Source organism: Lontra canadensis, unplaced genomic scaffold (genome assembly GCF_010015895.1).
Source record: "Lontra canadensis isolate GAN:19392208 unplaced genomic scaffold, GSC_riverotter_1.0 scaffold13, whole genome shotgun sequence".
In the NCBI taxonomy this organism is placed as follows: domain Eukaryota; kingdom Metazoa; phylum Chordata; class Mammalia; order Carnivora; family Mustelidae; genus Lontra; species Lontra canadensis.
In genome coordinates this window covers 10,293,858-10,313,519 of record NW_022631007.1, presented here as the reverse complement: position 1 = coordinate 10,313,519, position 19,662 = coordinate 10,293,858, and the positions used below count along the sequence as shown (strand labels likewise).

The 19,662-nt window shown below is 43.0% G+C and overlaps 1 protein-coding gene across 6 annotated transcripts in view; it reads left to right on the top strand.

Moving 5' to 3' along the window:
• LOC116867737 (nuclear body protein SP140-like protein) overlaps positions 1-13,087 on the top strand; it is a 30,874-nt gene extending 17,787 nt beyond the window's left edge. For 4 of the 6 annotated variants that reach the window (XM_032857456.1, XM_032857459.1, XM_032857458.1 and 1 more), the window contains exons 2-6: positions 5,291-5,447; positions 6,369-6,537; positions 8,916-8,999; positions 10,337-10,414; positions 12,725-13,087. In XM_032857456.1, the coding sequence (XP_032713347.1) occupies positions 5,291-5,447; positions 6,369-6,537; positions 8,916-8,999; positions 10,337-10,414; positions 12,725-12,885 (649 nt within the window). In that variant the 3' untranslated portion in view covers positions 12,886-13,087. The other 2 variants (XM_032857462.1, XM_032857461.1) reach the window with 2 other exon arrangements.
• Positions 13,088-19,662: the final 6,575 nt, after the last annotated feature.

Sequence of the window (19,662 nt, the reverse complement as noted above, 5' to 3'; positions counted from 1 at the left end):
TATTTCCCTCTTGAAGGTTGATTGTGGCACTATGTTACCCACATTCTGGGGGGGAAATCTGCATATCTGAACGGTTTCTTTTTTTCAGAAATTGACATTTGTCTTCTTGCCAATTTTGTAAATTTTCAGTGATAGTATCCCCCGTTCCCAAGGCTCCTTGGGACTCCCCTTTTCCATGCAGAATCCACACCGGATATTTAAAACATCTGGATTTCTATTTGCCCTCTGAACTCTGTGTTCTGGCACACGATGGTGTGTCAGTGTTGGACCTGTCTAGGGAGGCAGTTTCATTTGTAATGAGGCTATTGTGGGGGACTTACGGGGATCCCATAATAAGGCCCTTTACATGTTATATTTCAAAGCCACTTAACAGAGAGAGAGAGAAGGAGCGAGGTAGCTGGAGATCATAACATCAACTTTATTATGAATCGAAACTAGATTGGGAGATGTGTCACGGCAATGAGTTTCCTCATACTGGGCCCCGTGATTAGGGACCTCACCGCTGCCAGGCAGGGCCTGCTGTCACAGCACCTACACCTAGAGGCCTAGAGGCCTCCTCTGTGTCCCCAGGATGGCTCCAGAGAGACAGGCAGGAAGAGACCACACCTTACAGTCCGTGTGTCTTCTCCAGAAACATCTAAGAGCTTACCTCTCATGGGAAGGAAGAGGGGGCAGTGAGGGACCAGGAATGTTGTGCTGACCAATGTTCCTCTCCTGGAAGGAGACACTGGGAACTGGGAGTGAATGTTCCCCCCTCCCACATTTCCCAGGCTCCTTTCTGCTCTTTGCTTCCAATTCTTGTCCACAAGAGGAAGCCCAGACTGTCTGCAGCTACAATGGCCTCTGCTCCTACTGCTTCTCCCTGCCTTGAATTCTGCAGGCCCAGGGAGCCTCATGCTCTGGGTAATAAAACCTCTGTCTCAGCTCAGACTTGTCCCTCAATAGAGATGCTTTTGGTGAAGCTGACAAAGATGGTTACCTCTGTGGTCCAGTAAGGACCAAGATACTTGCTGTCCCAAATCTTCCTCTGTTTCTGAGTGGTCCAAGCTTTGGATAATCAGAGCTGTCCCTGTGGGAGCAGAAATGTCACATGTCATGAAAAGGCCTCTGGTATTACACACTTCCTTCAAGTTCCACCTGGATCTTTCAAAGCTCTGGCTGCTTCTGAGGTTCTGGGCTTGTCTTCTCTATGTGGGTCTGATGCCGTTTCTGAGAGCAGAGCATATTTTATCTTTCCTACCCTTCACGTCCTGACCACCAGGCCAAAACCTTGTTATTAAACAGATTTCTTTTTATTTCATAAGCATTTTTCTTTTTAAAGGTGAGGTTACTTTCTGTTACAAGTTAACAAATACCTTGAATTAAATTGGCTTAGAAATGAGAAGATATTTGTAGTGGTGAATCTAGCAGTAGGAAATGGGTTTCACGTTTGATCGATTCAGTGGGCCAGTGATGCCATCAGTCATTTGGGTATTTTTCATCTTTCTGGTCTGATGCCTCAGCACCAGCTCCAACCCCCAGTTGTTGGTTCCTCTTGTGGTTGTAAGATGGCTGCCAGCAGTAGCTGGGTGACATCCTGCCTTGTTCAGAGCCACGTGGAGCAAAAGACTGGCTGGTTTTACACAGTAGCACTAGGCAAGCTTCTAGCAACTCACTGGTCCATGCTGGCTTAGTCCTGACCATCCATGAACCAGTGACTGGAAAAGTAGAGGAATGGATTACCACCACTGGTGTGGACAGGTGGTCTGGGGAAGAGGAGTTTTGGGGAGCAGATCTGAATGTCTTCTTTCTTTGAGCTGAGTACTCCCAACATAGATCTGTCAACCCTCTCAGCATGTAGGTTTGTGTGAATTCTACTGAGAGTTCCTCTACCTCAACCAAGAATCATATACCTCTCCCATGGCTTATGAACCCTCATTCTTTTTTATCTGTCTGCTAATAAATCCGCCACATCTCTGGGACTGAAGCAACAGTGTTCTGCAGTTCAACACCATAGTCCACCTTCTTCCCCTGGGGGCATGTGGTTCCATCCCCGGAGGAGGGAAGATGGGGCTTCAGCAAAGCTTCACCTTTATTCTTTGTATCTGGCTGGAGTTCCAAAGGAGAAAAAGGTTAAATAGAAGTGGAGACAGTTAATAAGTGACTGTCCACCGATTCCTGGCTCAAATAGCCTGAAGACCGAAGAAGTGTGATGTTTCTCAATGTGGGGTCTACAGACCACCACATCAGAGCCACAGTCCCACCACATCTCTCAGATCCTGGTTTTATGTCATGTCCCCCCTTTTTAAATTTCATTCCAACTTACATTTAACTTCTACTTATATATTTTAAGTATTTTAAAGACACTTTAGGGCTCCTGGGTGGTTTAGTCTTAGTCATTTAAACGTCTGCCTTCAGCTCAGGTCATGATCCTGGGGTCCTGGGATCGAGCCCCACATCTGGCTCCCTGCTCAGTGGGGTCTGTTTTTCCCCTCTGCCCCTCACCCTGCTGGAGCTCATTCTCTCTCTCTCAAATAAATAAATAAATAAATAAAATCTTAAAAGAAAAAGTCATTTTAAAAAGTACACTTTAAATTGTTGAGTGATGGCAGAGTGTAAATGGAAAAAAAATCTTTGTGGCTATATTGCATTGCCTTAATTACTGTAATTTTATAGCAAGTTGAAATTGTTAATCTTTTTCAAGATTATCATGACTAAGCTTGCCCTTTGGCATTTCCATTTATATTTTAAAATCAGTTGGTCAATCTCCACAAAAATTTTACTTGAAACCAACATTTTATTGAGCTCTCTCTTCTTCTCGGAAATCTGTGCCAGCAGATTTTCTCTTTGACGTGAACATCACAGACAGGGAGGTTATGACCAGCATTCTGCTTGTTGCCCTCCCTATAACTGGTGCATGAGAGGAAGGCTCCTTCTCTGGAACAGGCCACCATAGAGTGGGCTTGGGTCAGGAGCAGAATAGGCCCAGTCAGGTTTTGTTGGAGCAGCTAACCAGTAACCACCCCAGAGGTATCAAGAGTTCATTCTCTCACCAAAAAACAAGAAAGAACTAGTATGACCCCTCACTGGTGTCCCTCATTAGTGAGACTCAAGAGTTCAAATACGAGAAGAGGATCAGAAAACAGTTAAAAAGGCAATGAAACTAATAGGCCTCCTCTAGCATGGTGACTGGGGGAGGAGCTAGCCCTGTCCTGTCCCCCTCCCTCGGCCCTAGCTGACCTGCTACACAGTTACTGCAGGAGGTGGAACCCCCAGCCAAGCAGCAGCACCAGTGCTAGCTCCATGGGTAGCACCAACTCTCACCATGGTTGGGGATACCCTGTCCCTGAGGGTCAGAAGCTCCAGAACCTCATGTTCTCCCTGGGGTTGGAGAGCATCCATAAAACTTCTAAAGACATCCCTCAGGTCTGTCTGGTTGTGGGTGAAGGCCAAGCTATGCATGGCCATCATGGGGAGCTCAGCAATGGGAGATAGCATCAATTTCAATTCTATCTCATCCCTTCAAAGATCAGCCACAGAGCCAAGTTGCTGGGTTGTCACTATGAAAGGAGGGTTTTTGATGGATGTAGTCCTTGAGATTGATCATTCTGAGACCTCCCCAGGTTCTAGGACATGTTCATACAAAGAAGCATCCCAAAAGAGCCCTCCCACCCCCCAAAGAGCAGTCTTCCTTGAGACATTTCTTCTCTTGCATTGGTGTTACCTGCATTGATGGTGGCAGTGTTCAGAGCACTGGAACCAGGAGGCTTACTATCCATCTCTACTTACGTTTTACTGAAGTTACATTGGATCTGTAGGTGAACTGGGGAGAATTTACATTTTAACACTATTTAGTCTTCAAATCCATAAACATGGTATACCTTTGCATTTATTTTGGCTTTCTTTAAATTCTCTCAGGGAATGTTTTGTGATTTTCAGTGCAGTGTTCTTGCACATCTTTTGTTGGTTTTGTCTTTATTATTGTTGGTTTTTGATCCTTTTAGAAATGAGACTGTTTTATATTTGTGTTCCAACTTATTTGCTGCAAGTATATAGAAATACAATTTATTTTTGCATATTGATCTTCAGTCCAATTGCCTTGTTCAATTACGAATGAATTCCAAAATTTGTCCATAATTTCTTTTAGATTTTCTAAGCACACAATCAATTGTAAATAATAGTTGTTCTATTTCTTCCCTTTAGGTTTATTTTTAAAAAATTGTTTTTCTCACCTTATTGCATTGGCTAAAATTTCCAGTTAATGTTAAATAGAAATGGTGATAGTGCACATTTTCTCTTATTCTCAAATTGAGTGGGAAAGTACTTAATATTTTACCTTTCAGTGTGATGTTAAATGTTGGTTTTCAGCTTTTTGGTGGGTTTTTTTTTTGGTGTATACCCTTTATTAGATTAAGAAAGTTACTTTTTTCTTTAGTTTTCTGAGTGTTAAAAAAAATGAAGAGATGTTGAATTTTATCAAGTGCTTTTTCTGGGTCTATTGAAATTACTATATGGTTTTCTCCTTCAATTTGTCAATGTGATGGTACACATTCCTTAAATTTTAAATGTTAAAGAATTCTTGCATTTTCACACTAAACCCTGGCTAGTCATGATGTATTATCTTTTTTTTTTAAGATTTTATTTATTTATTTGACAGACAGAGATCACAAGTAGGCAGAGAGGCAGGCAGAGAGAGAGAGAGAGAGGAGAAAGCAGGCTCCCTGCTGAGCAGAGAGCCCAATGTGGGGCTCGATCCCAGGACCCTGGGATCATGACCTGAGCTTCGCGAAGGCAGAGGCTTTAACCCACTGAGCCACCCAGGCGCCCCTGTATTATCCTTTTTATCTATCACTGGAATTGATTTGCTAATGGTCTGTAGGAACATATTTTTCCTTCTGCGTCTATAAGAGATAGTGACCTGTGCTTTCATTTTTGTAGTGTCTCTGTCAGGTTTTTTGTATCAAGTTATGCTGTCCTACACTAGCAAGTTGGACCGTGTCCCTGTTTTCTTTACTCCCTGACAGAATCTGTGTAAGATAGGTAATAGCCTTCCTTAAATGTATGTTTTAAATAATTCACAAGGGAAGTGTCTGGGCCTAGACATTTCTGTTTGCTTGCTCCCCCCCCATTTATAGAACTTTGTTTAATTTAATTTAATTTAATTTTTTTATTGTGTTATGTTAGTCACCATAAAATACATCATTAGTTTTTGTTTGTGTTTTGTTTTGGTTTTGATTTGTTTGGTTTTGTTGGGTGGGAAGGGCATCTTGCCATCTTGATGTTCATTCTGTCATTGTATTTTTTTCCTTAGGATGTTTTCAATAGTTAAGAACAAGGAGATTTCCCACGATGCTCTTTTGAATCTCTTCAAGCAAAATAAGGTGGAGATAGCAAACGCAATAACAAAGCCATTTCCTTTCCTTGAAAGCCTCAGAGACCGCTCCTTTATCACGGAAAAAATCTATAAAGTACGTTAAGTCTATTATATCACCCATGATAACTCAGTCCCACCCTAATTGTGTGTGGCAACCTGGATTCAAAATTTAGTGTATCATTAACTGGTTGATGGCCTTTTCATACTCTTCACGGAAAGACCTTTTTGAGTGAGTTAATCCTCTAAAATCTGGGGGTGACAGAACAGGCAGTCCTTGCTAACGAGGCTTCTGTTCTGATTGAAGCTCCTGTCTCCTGTGGGACGTCTTGCAGTGAGGTGGATGGGAACGGTGATACGGCTGAATGGAAATTGATAGCTTTTTATACAAAACCTATAGCAATTTATGCAAAATGACAAAATTAAATAAAATTAAAATAATTAAGAGAATTGGGGCAGTATTCCATTATAAAATCCACTACAGCAAATGAAACCCCCAGGGATTTTGTGCTATTATCAATCAATTTGTTCTGCTTTGTTGTTGTGTCCTTTAAGGTATGTTTTGTAAGGTGATTCTGGAGTCTTGGTATTCAGGTGAATTTGATCAGTGGGTCCTCCTGGGGAAATAGAGGAGGAGCCATCCCTGTACCCTGTGACTGTGCTCCTTACAGCCACGGCAGGACCCTCTCCTCCTTCCCAAAACCCTTGCCGGACTCCTCACACTTGGAGGGTGGGCAATGGTTATTGAGTAGCCAGCAGAATTGCTCTAAGTTCCACTCATGAAACAACCTACGCAGGATAAAAGTTCAAAAGTCAAGAAGAAGGGTTCATTTGTTATTTTAAGCAGATGATAAAATATTTAAGAAGTTCTAAAATACTATATGAAAAATAGTAGTCTATCTCCACGGGGAAAGTGGAATGAATGTTCTATGCAATCACTTCCCAGTGATTAACTTTGAAACTATTTTAACTTTGAAACTATTTCATATTCTTTCCTGTTGTACTTTTTTAAAGAAAGGATTCTCAAGAAGCCCATAAAAACTTGGTTCCTGTAGAAAGAGTGGTGTATAATATTCTCTGCTACCTCGAGAAGACCTTTGATAGGTCACTTCTACAAGTCCTGTTCAGCAGGGTTCATCTGAAGGAGTATCCTGATTTAATTCATGTTCATAGAATCTTCGAAAATGGTAATTGATATCCTCCCTTCCCTTTCGGGGTCCAGGTCTACTTGTCATTCATTCATTCACTCATTTGCTGGTTTAATAAGTATTCATGAAATGTTTACTCTGTCCCAGGACCAGTGCTTGTCAGTGTGAATGAGTCACCGTTAATAATAACAAACATGTTCTCTGGTCTCATCATCAAAATCATCAGTCATGATTACTCTGCTAGGGTCTCTTGTAGGTTTAATTACAGCCCCTTTTCTTCTTCTGGGAATGTGTGATTTATTCTGTGTCATAAGTGCTTGATAAAGAGGAAATGTTCCTGGACAAGTTGTGACATTTTTCTAAGGTGACCAGACTGTCACTGATTCCCACAGAAAACTTTCTTTGAGACCATCTGACAAAAAGCTCCCCAGACAGAGAATTGAGAGGTCAGAAGAGCCCACCCTGCCCAGAAGGAGGGCCAGCATGTGGAAAGGTGTGGGAATAAGGAAGGCTGATTCTGACATGACGGTTACAGGCAGATTGTGCATTTCAGACACCCTAACTAAGGAACTGGAATTTTATTTTCATAAAAACAGGGAAGTCACACCAATTCTTAAGCAAGGGATAAAGTCAAAAGAAGCGAAAATAAAGTAGGGAGTGTATTACTTTGTGAAAATAGTACACTGATTAAAATAAGAACAATATAATTTCTTTTCTTTTTAAATATTTATTTATTTTAGAGAGAAAAAGAGAGAGTGTGCAGAGAGAAAGAGAGAGAAAGAGAGAGGAGCAGAGGGAGGGAGAAATTCAAGGAGACTCTGTGCTGAGTGAGGAGCCCACTGCCGGGCTTGATCCTGTCACCCCAAGATCATGACCAGAGTGGAAACCCAGAGTGGGATGCTCAACCCACTGTGCCATCCAGGAGTCCCTGAGCAATATAATTTCTATACTAATACCCAAATAAGAGAAAGGAATAGAGAAAATCAAATATCTGCACACAAATTTCAAGTGAATGATTTTTAAAGCTTTATTGAGATAAATTTTTATACCTTAGGTCAATATTATATTTGTAACCAGCATGTCCTGGGCCATGGGGACAGAGAGAATGGTGGATACCTGTACTGCCCACATCTCAGGGGCTCTGATTCTCTTCATGGACTGCAGGGAGCCCCCCTTTCCAGGTTCAGTGTGCACATCACCTATGTTAGGTTCTGGGGCTCCCTGAGCTGGGGTGCCCTTCACCTACACTTGTTCCCACCCACCTGCCCCTGGGAGATGGCAGCAGTCACCTCCCACACACTGTTGTCCACGGGAGCTGTGCATCAGCGACCCAAAGCCCAGAATCTGGGGGCTGTAGCCTGGGGTGCAGCACATTCTCCTGCTGCTCAGTCCCATCTTCATCCCATGCTCAGAGCCCCCTGTGCCCCCAGGGGACCACCTACACGCACACAGACCCCTTCACCTTTCCCTTTGTTCTCCTCGAATCTTCTACCTGGTTTTGCCAGGGTCTGAGGCCAGGTCCTGGGGCGACAAATCATCTGTGGCTCCCACTGTTCCATGCAACTCACCCCTGCAGGTCCTGCCCCAGGAGGAGCTCCTGCCATGGGCCCTGGAGCAGTAGGTTCCCTGACTCTGTGGGGTCCCCTCCTCCCTGAACTCCCCACAGACATCCCCCCGACCTCCCTTCAGGCTTCCTAGTTTATTTTCTTCCTCCTATGTGTGCTGGGTCTCTCTTAAAGGCAGGAATGCTGGGCTGGTGTCCCTCCCTCCCCTGACTGGCGACCTCCCCAGCCTTGGGCAGGCCTGTGGGGAGCTCCTCCAGAGCGGCTATCCATGCTCCCTGCTCAGAGCTACAGAGTGTCCGTCCTCTTTTCCTGGTATCTGGGCCCCTGGGAGGTCTGTCTTGTTCCTCCAGGTGTCCTCTGCTTTGTGTCTTTGGGAAGCACTCACCCTCCCTGCCCCAACCCTCCTCTTGTCTAGCAGCATCTTTAGAGCAGCTGGGCTTTCCCCATGGGTATGGATCTGAGAGCCTAGCTCTTCTCCCAAAGAATTCCCTCTGTTCCTTGTACGGTTCACAGAGACATTCCACTTAACAGAATTTATACTGAGATAAGTTTTCACTTCTCTCTGGCCATCTTGCTGGGTGATTAGTTACTGTTTATAACTTTCCCACTGCTCCATAATCCTAAAACCCAACAGGCTCATAGCCTGTAAGATTTGCGTGAGTGTGTTTTTCTCTTTGATGTGGCAGGAAAAGGAACAAATGACACCAAGTTAGGAGCCGCTGAGATGAACTGACCCAGGGTCCAGAAGTCCCCACCAAGTACCTGGATTCTTGGGTGGTCCAGATTGTGATTATGAGGTGGTGTCCCTGTTTATTTGCTTGCAACCACTAACTAATTTTTTTCTCTGTTCAGTAAGTGAAGACAAATATTTTCCCCAGAAAAATGATAGTGAAGAGACACAAAACCTGCCCAACATTGGGCCAAACTCTGAACAAGGTAATTATGATAGAATACAAACTTTGTTTCCTGGTTACAAAGAGACCAGAACTCAGGAAGGGCAACTGTGATGTTGGAGAGGAAATCCAGAGGGACATGGGGCAGATGGACGTGCGTGACTTTGTATCAATTCCAAAATGACATGACTCTACTTGAATCCAAGACAAAAGGTGACAATGACGGAATTTCTGCCCAATAACCTGGAAGGTGGAGTAAGAATCTAAATGTGAATTTTGAGTTTCCAGAGGTGACCTTCAGTGTGGAGCTCTTAAGGGCTAAGAACTCCAGGCCCAGGGTCAATATCAAAGACGGGACTTTTGATGATGGCAGAAGGGACTGATTTCAATGTTTTCAAGAGCCTAGATATTCAAGGAGAAAACCAGTCACACAGAGACAGAAAAGAGGAAGTGGTAGAAAGATGGAAGGGAGGGTGTGGGTGCTTTGAGTGAGAGAAGAAGGGAGATGAAAGACAAGGAAGAAAGGGTTAGAAGATACACTAGAAATAGCTGTATTATTAACATCTCACTGGTTGAACATTTGAGGGGGCAGTTGTAGGTTTAGTGCTCAAACTGCCATTGGAGGTTAGCATTGCTTATGAGCCCATTTTGCAGATAAGGAAACTGAAATCTGGAGACAGCATGTGTGTGGTTGGCCTGGGGCCAGATGAGTAATCATGTGTGTGTTTTAATGAAGGTAAAATTCATGTAACATAAAATTAACCACTTTAAACTGTTTAGTGATATTTAGTGATATACACAACATTGTGCAACTATTCCCCATCTACTTTCAAAATATATCAATCGCCTCAAAAGGCAACCCCATTTCACTCCCCATTCCCCTTCTCCCACGGCCGGGAGCCACTGGTATAACTAAAAGGTGTATCTTTTCATTTCTGTGTGTTGAGTGGAGGAAATCAAAAGTTGGAGAGAACAACAATGGAGCCTGACGTGGAAGATGGGAAGATGTAGAGGAAGAGAGCTGGGCAAGAAGGTGGAGGCAGGAGAGTGGCTGGAGGGAAGAGAAATGGAAACACAAGGTCATGGAAGGCAAAGGAATCCGGGATGCAGAAATATTTTCCTAGGTTAGAAGCAGCAATGCCTGGAAGTTGGATCCTAGTGGAAAATGGCAGGAGAGAGAAAGGGAATGAGGTCTAATATAATGGAAAGAGGCAGAGAAGGGCTTGGTTGCATTTTGGGTGGAGTCTTGGAGCAGGAGGAGTATTTCTGCCCAAGGAGCAGCTCACCTTCGTCTCCAACCTCAGAGCTCAGTGTCTACAAACTACTCCTCAGTTTGTTCCCTGGTCACTGGCTCTGGTCTTTCCTTTTCTCTCTCTTTAGCACTGGATGAATTTACACTTTTAAGAATGAAAGAGAGGAAATCAGAGATGGTGTGTATCCCGCTGAATGATGGGCAAGGTAACTATGACTGAATCCCATGTTTTAAATGACCAGTTCCCTGGGTAGCTCATTATGTGGAAGGAGGAGAGTCCATAGACTTGAGCTCTGCCTCTAGCTCCTCTCCAAGGTGTGGGGGAGGCATGCATGCAGGGTGAGACCAGCAGGGCCTAGGGGATGAAATTTAAAGAGAACCCAAAGATAGGTGCCTCCTTAAATTAAGTTCCTTGGGCCTCTTGCCTGTCACACCCTAGCCCTGTCCTGGAGGCAAGAGAGAAAGAGGAGCAGAAATCTTTAGTAGAGGATGAGGATAGACAGGTAGATGGACTGGACCATCCAGTGGGAGTTACAGGGCAAGCCTGGTTTTTCCTAAATGGACATGAGATTGAAAATTCTCCCATTTGGTGGAGGTTTTGACAGGGAGATAGTTTTATCCTACTCTCCAGAAATTGTCACAGGAACATGGAAATAATATGCATGATGGTCAGATTGGCCAGTAAGTGGGATCCCTGAGAAGACCCTAGAGGTAGAGTTGGGGAAGGGGCCCTGCGGATGGGTCAAAGCCCAGAGAGAGACCTGGAGTGATGAAGGATGCAACCTTTGAGATGAAGGCAACACACAAGAAAAGGCTGGGAGCCTAGAGGCAGGCAGAGGGTCCAGGTAAGCCTGAGAGAAACAGAGACAGAAGGAAGACAATTTACACCAGGGATAGTGACAAAGATCATATGGAGAGAGAAACATAAGGGACAAAGCAAATGCTGGTAAAAGAGAAAGTAGGGGACGGGCAAAATGAAACCGTGAAGACAGTGTTCAGTGGGAGTGAATGGAATTTTGCTAGAGGTCAGTGTAGGAGAGAGGAAACATGGTGGGATATTTAGCATCAGGGGGAGTCAACACACAGAAGCTTTTGCTGCAGGGGGTCGTCCCCACCAATAGTGAGTTTTCAGAACCTTGAATCCTGGATGTATGTGTTGGCAAACATTACATTACTGATGTATTCGTATGGAAGGTTCTATAGAAACAGTCCTAAAGAAATGTGTTTATGTAGACATGTAGTAAGCCACCCTTGAAAAGGACACAAGAATAAACACAAAATTCAGCCAAGATAATTTCCAGCGAGTGAATGAGAATAGTAGGCTAAGAGAAAATAGCAACAACAAAAAGGTAGATTTCGGGGTAAAAAGGAAAACCCTGGAGAGATGGGAAGGACACAGAGGTCCTGACACAGAGCGAAGCAGGAAGGGAGCAGGAGAGAGGCAACATGGGGGTGGGCAACCCTCTCAGGTGGAATCAGGAGATAGGGGAACAGGAGGCCAATGATGGAGATAGGTGAGGGTTCTTTCTGGATCATTATGTATTTCAGGGGCAGAGCTCGTCAGATAAGAACATCTAGTACAATCTTGTGCTGGGGGTCTGGTGGATATACAGAAGACAATTGTATCTTGTCACCTCAAAATTAACCAAGAAGGCCAGCCAGCAGGGACAGCATATGTCCAATCACCTGAAATAATTAGTAAGGCTGGCCAAGGAAGTCTGATGTGATGATACTGTGTGTCCCAGTGAAGGTGTCAGGAGGTGGCCCAGGGAGGACAGGATGGATGCAGGAGAGGGAGACCCTGGTGCTCAGTGAAGGAACTCTTGCCTAACAAAGGAGAGCTGGGAGTGAAGTGGAAAAGTACTGAAAAGGGGACGCTAAAGAGGTGGGTAGAGCAAGATGGAAAGAGGAGATGAAGGTACAAAGGGTGCATTAGGTCAGAAGAGTCAGAGACGGAGAGTGCTGAAAAGAATGTGCTAAGCTGAGAGGAGAAGGAGGACATATGAAACCAGAAAGAGAAGCAGAGGCAGAGAAATAGGGGGAGAGAGAGACAGCTGCAAGGGGAAGAAGAGAGGGAGTGGTCAGCAAATGGGGAGCACCGCGTCCAGTGAGCGTGCCTGGAACACCATTAACCTGCAGGCCCCTGGGTCCCGTGAGAATATGGCACCATCTGGAGCAGGGACATTCTTGCCTAGAACTGATCCCATCAGGCATGTCTTTCCTGATGCCCCCTTAAGATGGGGTTTCCTGGGGGCACCTGGGTGGCTCAGTGGGTTAAAGCCTCTGCCTTTGGCTCAGGTCATGATCCCAGGGTGCTGGAATCAAGTCCCACGTGGGTCTCTCTGCTCAGCGGGTGTCTGCTCCCGCCCCCCCCCGCCCCCGGGCCTGCCTCTCTGCCTACTGGTGGTCTCTCTGTCAAATAAATAAATAAAATCTTAAAAAAAAAAAGATGGGGTTTCCTGCTGGTTCCTTGGCCCCACATTGAGATCCCTAAGGTGTTTTGTTTCTTTGCGCAGGTTTCAGTGGTGAATCCAGTGAGGAGGAAGGGCCCCCTGAAGCTCTGAGCTCTGCAGGATGCCAAGGGCCAGAGGAGGAGGGTGAGGATGAGGAGGGTGAGGACGACCAGCTTTGGGCTATAGACCCTGAGGCATCTGCATTCAGAGCTCCTGCTTCCTGACGTGCCCTCCTTTCAGTGCGCTCTACAGCCAATGGTCCTGTCAACACTCCCAACACATTTCCTGTATTTACCACTTGTGCCATTTTGGGAAATATGAAGACCAAATATGAAGACAGGGTCTTGGTCACTGAATATGTGTATTCAGATATAAATGTTACAGTAGAAATAAACTAGAATATTTCTGTTTGTTTATTTTTCCTTTCACGTGATCATGCCTATTGTGATAGAATAAAAAATAGGTATTTAGTCTTTATCCCTAGTTGCTGGCACAGAGCTCCTCAAACCCTTGGAATTTCCCCAGTGGTAAGAGTGTCTCCATGACAATTAAAGGGTTAGAACTTTCAGTTCCACCCATCGACCTCTGGGGAGAAAAGAGAAGTGGGAGATTACGTTCAATCACCAATGACCTATGATTTAACCAGTCATGCTTATATCATAAAAACCTTGGTAAAAACCCCTGAACAATGGGGTCAGGAACCCCTAACTTGGTAAATATGTTGATGTGCTGGGAGGGTTGCATGCTAGAGAGGGTGTGGAAACCCTGGCATGACCCACCCCCATACCTCAACTGATACATTTCTTCCATTTGGCTGTTCTTGAGTTGTATTCTTTATAATAAAACTGTATCATAAGCAGAGTACTTTCCTGAGTTCTGTGAGTCATCCTAGCAAATTATTGGACCTAGGTGGGCATCATGGGAGCCCTCAAATTTACAATTGGCTGGGCAGAAACATGGGTAGCTTGGAGAACCCATTTGTAGCTGGTGCCTGAAGTGGGGTCAGTCATATAGGACTGAGCCCTTGCCCTGTATGGTCTGTGCTAACTCTGGGCAGTTAGTGTCAGAACTGAACTGAATTGAATTGTTCAACACCCAGTTGATACTGAAGAGCTGGAGAATTGATTGGTGTTGGAATGACCTATTTATTGTTGGAAAAGACACCACATGGTTGGTGTCAGAAGCCCACATACATAACCATACTGATGTCTTCAGTGTAAGTATTGACTTCTGCCTTAACCAACTTCTGTCATCTGTGTCATCTGATCACAAAAAAAGGTAGATAATTTTTTATTGCCTTGCTGCATATATTGTTACTGGAAACTTGGGAAGACACAAAAAGCCCAAATAAGTCTTTTTGACAGGTGTTCTCTATCATGCCATTAGCTTATATGCAAGATTTTCCAAAAATAATTTGGGAAATAATGTCTCAGAATTCTAAAGCATCAGTGAGGAGTAGACAGAATAACTATTATTTTTATCCTTGTTTTGTAGATGAGAAAATTCTAGCATGTAACTGTTTAAGAATCTTTTCCCAAATCATATGGAGAATTAAAGGCAGAGCCAGGACCATTGTCTTGGATGCTTAGATCTCAGTTCAGCAGATGTGTTTCCTTCAGAAGGAAGAAAGGGGAGAAAAACTAATCAGACACATCTGCCAGTGTTAGTTGTTACAGGATTTATAACTTTTATCAAGTACTTATTATTTGTCTTCCATGGATTTTATGAACAAAACAAATTGGGAAATATGCCCTGGTGTAATAGCAAATAAGATAACTTAACATCTAAATGCACATTTTTTTCCAACAAAAGATCCATTTTTATTGTTTGCTGTATTTTTCGTGAGTAATAAAACTAAATTATCTTTTAGGGAATTCCCATCATCTGTTTTTAACCAACGTGTAATGTCTTGAGCCCTAGAAGTCTACTTACTATTCATGGAAACAATTCCAACAGGTTTTGGGTTGGTGAGGGGGTTGAGTGAGACTTGGGCAAGTGGGGAGGAGAAGTGAGGGCTCTGATCCACAGTCATTCTAGGATCCATCTTCCAATGTTGCCCTGGGCAAGCAATAGAGGCAGAGGAAGTGTGTAGGGATTAGTTGGAAGGATAGCAGGTAGAAAAGAAAGGTGTTAGGAAAGCCAGAGCAAGATAGAACAAAACTGCCCAAATGCCCAATTTTCTCAGCTCCTGGCAACTAAAAACAGTGTAACCAAGGGAATGTGTTGAATTCAAAGAACAGACTGGAGCGCTTGGAGTTTCATGATCTTCCCTGGTCTTTGATAGTTTTCTTAAGGAATTTCCTTCTCTGTTGGCTTCTTGGCCACGCACTAGCCATCTGATTGCTCTGTAGAGAGAGCAGCACTGTGTGGAAGGGAAGGCTGCAGAGGAGATCAGGAGCCTCCAGGTCACCACCTGGAATTATGAGTAGGATTCGAAGGGACTCTGGAGCATTAAGCAACAGAGAATCATATAGCTGGGAAAAATGAATGTCCAATTAAGATTGCTAAATTAGATATACAACTTGTTAACTTTTTATAGAAGAGTAAAGGAATACAACCTTTGCAGTTAACTTCTCTACCAGTCTAGAAAGTTCTAATAGTGTATTAGTTCTGCAGTTTACCTCTACTCTTCCCAGCTTATTCATTGCCCAAGCCTCTATAAGTTGTAAGTTGTTAATCATATGTATTGTAATATTATCCCTGAGTGGCAGATTAAGGTGTATCAGGCAATGAACAAAAATTATTCACACTTGGCAATAAGGCAATAAAGCAAAAGGATACATGTCCCAATTTGTTATTTACTACTAATTAGGGCCTGACTTTATGAGCTTACATGTTAACTTATAGATTTTTGTCCAGTAGAGATGCACATTACTCGTTTGGTAGAAAAGATAATGCCAAAGATTGTGGGCTTATTGCCTTATTAACCAATTAGGGCTCCAATTTAAGAAACTTGTTTCAGTCAGCATGCCTTTCCTGGCCAACTTTATAAACCTCTGTTCCTTGAATTCTATGTTGGTGGACCACACATACTGCAATTAACAAGGAAACTCATTTATTTATTTAGAGAACACCAGGGACAACTAATTGAAAACAAATATTGGAAAAGAGAAACAGGAAGCTTCTAGCTCACCACCAAAAGTTGTGTCAGATATGGTGTGCAAGTCTTGGGTTTGAAGATTTTAGGAATCTGAATTCAGAGCTACTTTTACCTGATGCATTTTACTCTGAGCACCAAACACATGAAAATGAATCAGTGATATTAAAATCCCATTCACTGCATTTTCTTTTCCTATTTTGTGTGTGAAGACATAAGTAATCTTTATAAATTCATATTTAATAGTATGAGCACTGTTGATTGAATAGATGTGCTCATTTTTGATGTTGTAGAAATACGTTCATAAAATGAGCGCTTTTTGATTAGCTCTTCATGCCTATCTAATACTGAAGTCTTGAATTTATGTGGTGTTTCCCACCCATTCTCTTCCACCTCTTTATCTTTTATGAGCACAGAATGCTAAGTACTCTTCTCCTGGATAGTAATATTGTTATCATTTGGTCAAAAATCTTGAAAAGCTCAGAAGTCTTACTGTCTAATTACCCTTGAAAAGAAAAAAAAAAAAGACAGAAAGAAAGAAGGAATCAGACAAACACTGGCAAAGTCAAGTTTTAGATTTTGATGGACGTCTTCCAGCAAGTTGTCCTGATTCAATCAGTTTAAGATTCCCAGGGACAAAACAAGCCTGTATTCCAACAGATTTATTGACTCATTAACAATTTGGGAGAGGACCATACACTAGAGAACCATGGACATTGCACCAAACGAAGACATAGATAAAGTTATTATACAGTTTGTGAAAGGGTGGAGTTGAAGTATAATTTATAGGACGCAGTGATTTGATAGGTTCAAACCAACCCAGAGTTGCATGAAGATCAGGCCTGGATTGTGAAGTGAACCCAAGGTCCTTCCTATTGCTGGAAAACCACAAAGTTATGAAAATGTGGAATATTGTCTTTAGAAATCCCATATTGGAAGCTGTGCCCCTAGATTAGATATCAAGATTCCATCTCTTTACCAAAATAACTTAGACCCTCTAAACAAAGGTGAGATGCTTTATCCTTGCTGATACCATTTCACCAGCAAGTTTCTGATAGTTTGTCAGTTGTGACAACAAAGTTCCTCAGTGAGTGAGGAAGCTCTAGTCATTCAAAGAAAGGTTAAGACATTTCACAGCTGCAGCAAGTTCTTAGGAGAATGTTTCGCATTAAACTTGCAGCTGGCCTTCTCTGTATCTGTTATTCCAGTCTCATGAATGACAGGGCAGATTTTTATCTCAGACTGAGCTAATTTCTACTTTTTCAATGCCATTGAGTAAGTAGTGGTTTATCAAAAGACTTTGCAAAAAGAATCTTACTTTAACTTCACCACAATCATGCGGTGTAAGGCAAAACAAATGTTGATAGCCCTGTTTTATACGTGATGAAACCAAAGCACACATGTTTAAGGTTCTCCCCTCTTTCTCTTTCCATAATGCCAAGTAGTGAATTAAAAGAACAACTAGAATTACCATCCTTGATTTCTAGAAGTCAATCCCATAGTTCTTTCTTTTCTTTTAGAAAGGTAGAAAGAAATGATAATCAAAATGTCTTAATCCTGACTGTGAAATGTCAAGATTTACCACTTTTCAATGTACAAATTACTGTTTTCCTCTCATTCTTTATAGATCCCATGGATATTGGAACTATTTTTACTCTGGACATACATGGTAGAAGAGAGACATGTGCAAATGAGAATTCTTAGTGTGCAAATGAATCTTTAATAACATTTCTACAAAACATGTGGAGAGTTGTTTGCTGGATCATTCAAAAGTAGGTAATAAATTCCAAAGAATCCAGATTCATATTTTTTATTAAAGAGGCTTTCTATTATATGAGATAGAAACTGAACATTCATAATTGCCAAAAGAGAAGTTTCTTTTTCCTCCTCCTCCTCCTCTTTCTTCTTCTCCTTCTCCTTCTTTTCCTCCTCCTTCTTCTCCTTCTTCTCCTCCTCCTCCACCTCATTCTTCTTCTTCTTCTTCCTTCCTTCCTTCCTTTCTTTTTTTTTTTTAAAGTAGGTGCCACACACAGCAGGAAAGCCCAACTTGGGGCTTGAACTCACAGCCCCGAGACCCTGACATGAAGACCTGAGCTGAGATCAAGAATCAGACATTTAACCGACTGAGCCACCCAGATGCCCCAAGAGAAGTTGTTTCTTGCTTGCAGGTATTATCTCTGTGGTCTTCCAGGCTATGACTAGAAGGAGGGGTATGGGGAGGATTGGGTGTGGATCAGTGTCCACTCTGGCTTACAGAGGATAGGCAAAAGTGGGTCCTCAAAGCTGCCGGCACTTCTACAGAATGTTGTTCTTACTGGTTTTGTAAAGGGAATGCCCGCTGGGCTCATCTGGATTACAAGTCATACAGCATGTCCCAGGCATGTCTTCATGTGATATATCCATGTGAACATTCCTACCTCTCTGAGCCTTCTGTTTCCTTCTTTGGTACTATGCCAAGGCTTTTGGGGGCATCTCCACCTCCTTCGCTAAAGGCTATCCTTTTGTCCAAGCTTCAAGGAGCCAGTTCAGTCACAGACAGGACCAGGCCCAGATGCCCTTGCCAGTGCCTTATGCTCTGATCAGAGGGGATGGCTTCCGTATCAACGGAATCTCCATTCTCTAGTCTTATATTCTACCCTTCCTGGTCCTACATCCTTAAAACCCACTCCTACAAGTGTTTCTCTCTTGTTTTCAATATACATTAGCCAGTTCTTGGTGGGCTATGCTTATGGGCAATACACAACCCTCAAGTTTAAATGGCTTAGACAACAAAGTCTTCTTCTTGCTTACTCAAAGCCACAGTGGATCTGGGAGCCCTCCTGGTGTAGTAGTGAATACACAGACGAGGCAGGGTCAATCTCTAGGCTCTGTCATCTCAAAACAAGACCTCTGTAATCAACATGGCAGGAGAGGTTACACAGGGAATTCTCACTGCCCTTCTGCGAATCAACTTGCAAATGACATATACCACTTCTGATCGTAGTCCATTGGTCAGTGTCTCAGTCATTTAGCCATGCTTACTGCATGTGGCTGGAAAGTAACGAGTAAGTTCTGTGTGGAGAGGGAAGAGAAGAAAAAACCTTAAGGACCTAATAAAGGAGTCATATAAATGGAAGCATATCATACTATCCCTTATAGGAAGACCCGATATTTTCTATTGTAAATTTCATTCCAAATTATTCAATAAGAGAACTTGACATGATAATTTTTTATTTTATTTAGAAAAATAAATGAACAAAAATGGCCACAAAAAAAGTTTGAAAAAGCTGTCTGCACAGCAACAGGCAGAACTGTTAGTGGGAGGGACCTTATGTATCAGTCCCTTATCATGTAGCTGCTGAAGACTCTTTTGGGGGTCTGAGAAGTTCTTTATAGATCTTGCATATCAGCCCTTTGTCTGTAGTGTCATTAGCACATATCTTCTCCTATTCTGTGTGTTGCCTCTTGGTTTTGTTGACTGTTTCCTTTGATGTGCAGAAGGCTTTTATCTTGATGAAGCCCCAAAAGTTCATTTTTGCTTTTGTTCCCCTTGCCTTTGGAGACGTGTCTTGAAAGAAGTGTCTGTGGCCCATGTCAGAGAGGTTACTGCCTATGGAGGACATTAGGAGAAGGAAGGGAAAAACAAAGGGATGGGGATGTGAGATCAGAGTGGGAGATGAACCATGTGAGACTATGGGCTCCAGGAAACAAATGGAGGGTTTTGCGGGGCGGGGGGGGGGGGGGGGGGGGGTAAGCCTGGTGGTGGGTATTAAGGAGGGCACGGATCACACATGTCAAGCACTGGGTGTGGTGCATAAACAATGAATCTTGGAACACTGAAAAAATAAAATAAAATAAAATAAAATAAAACAAAATACCTAATGATGTACTGTATGATGATTGACGTAACACAATAAAAAAATAA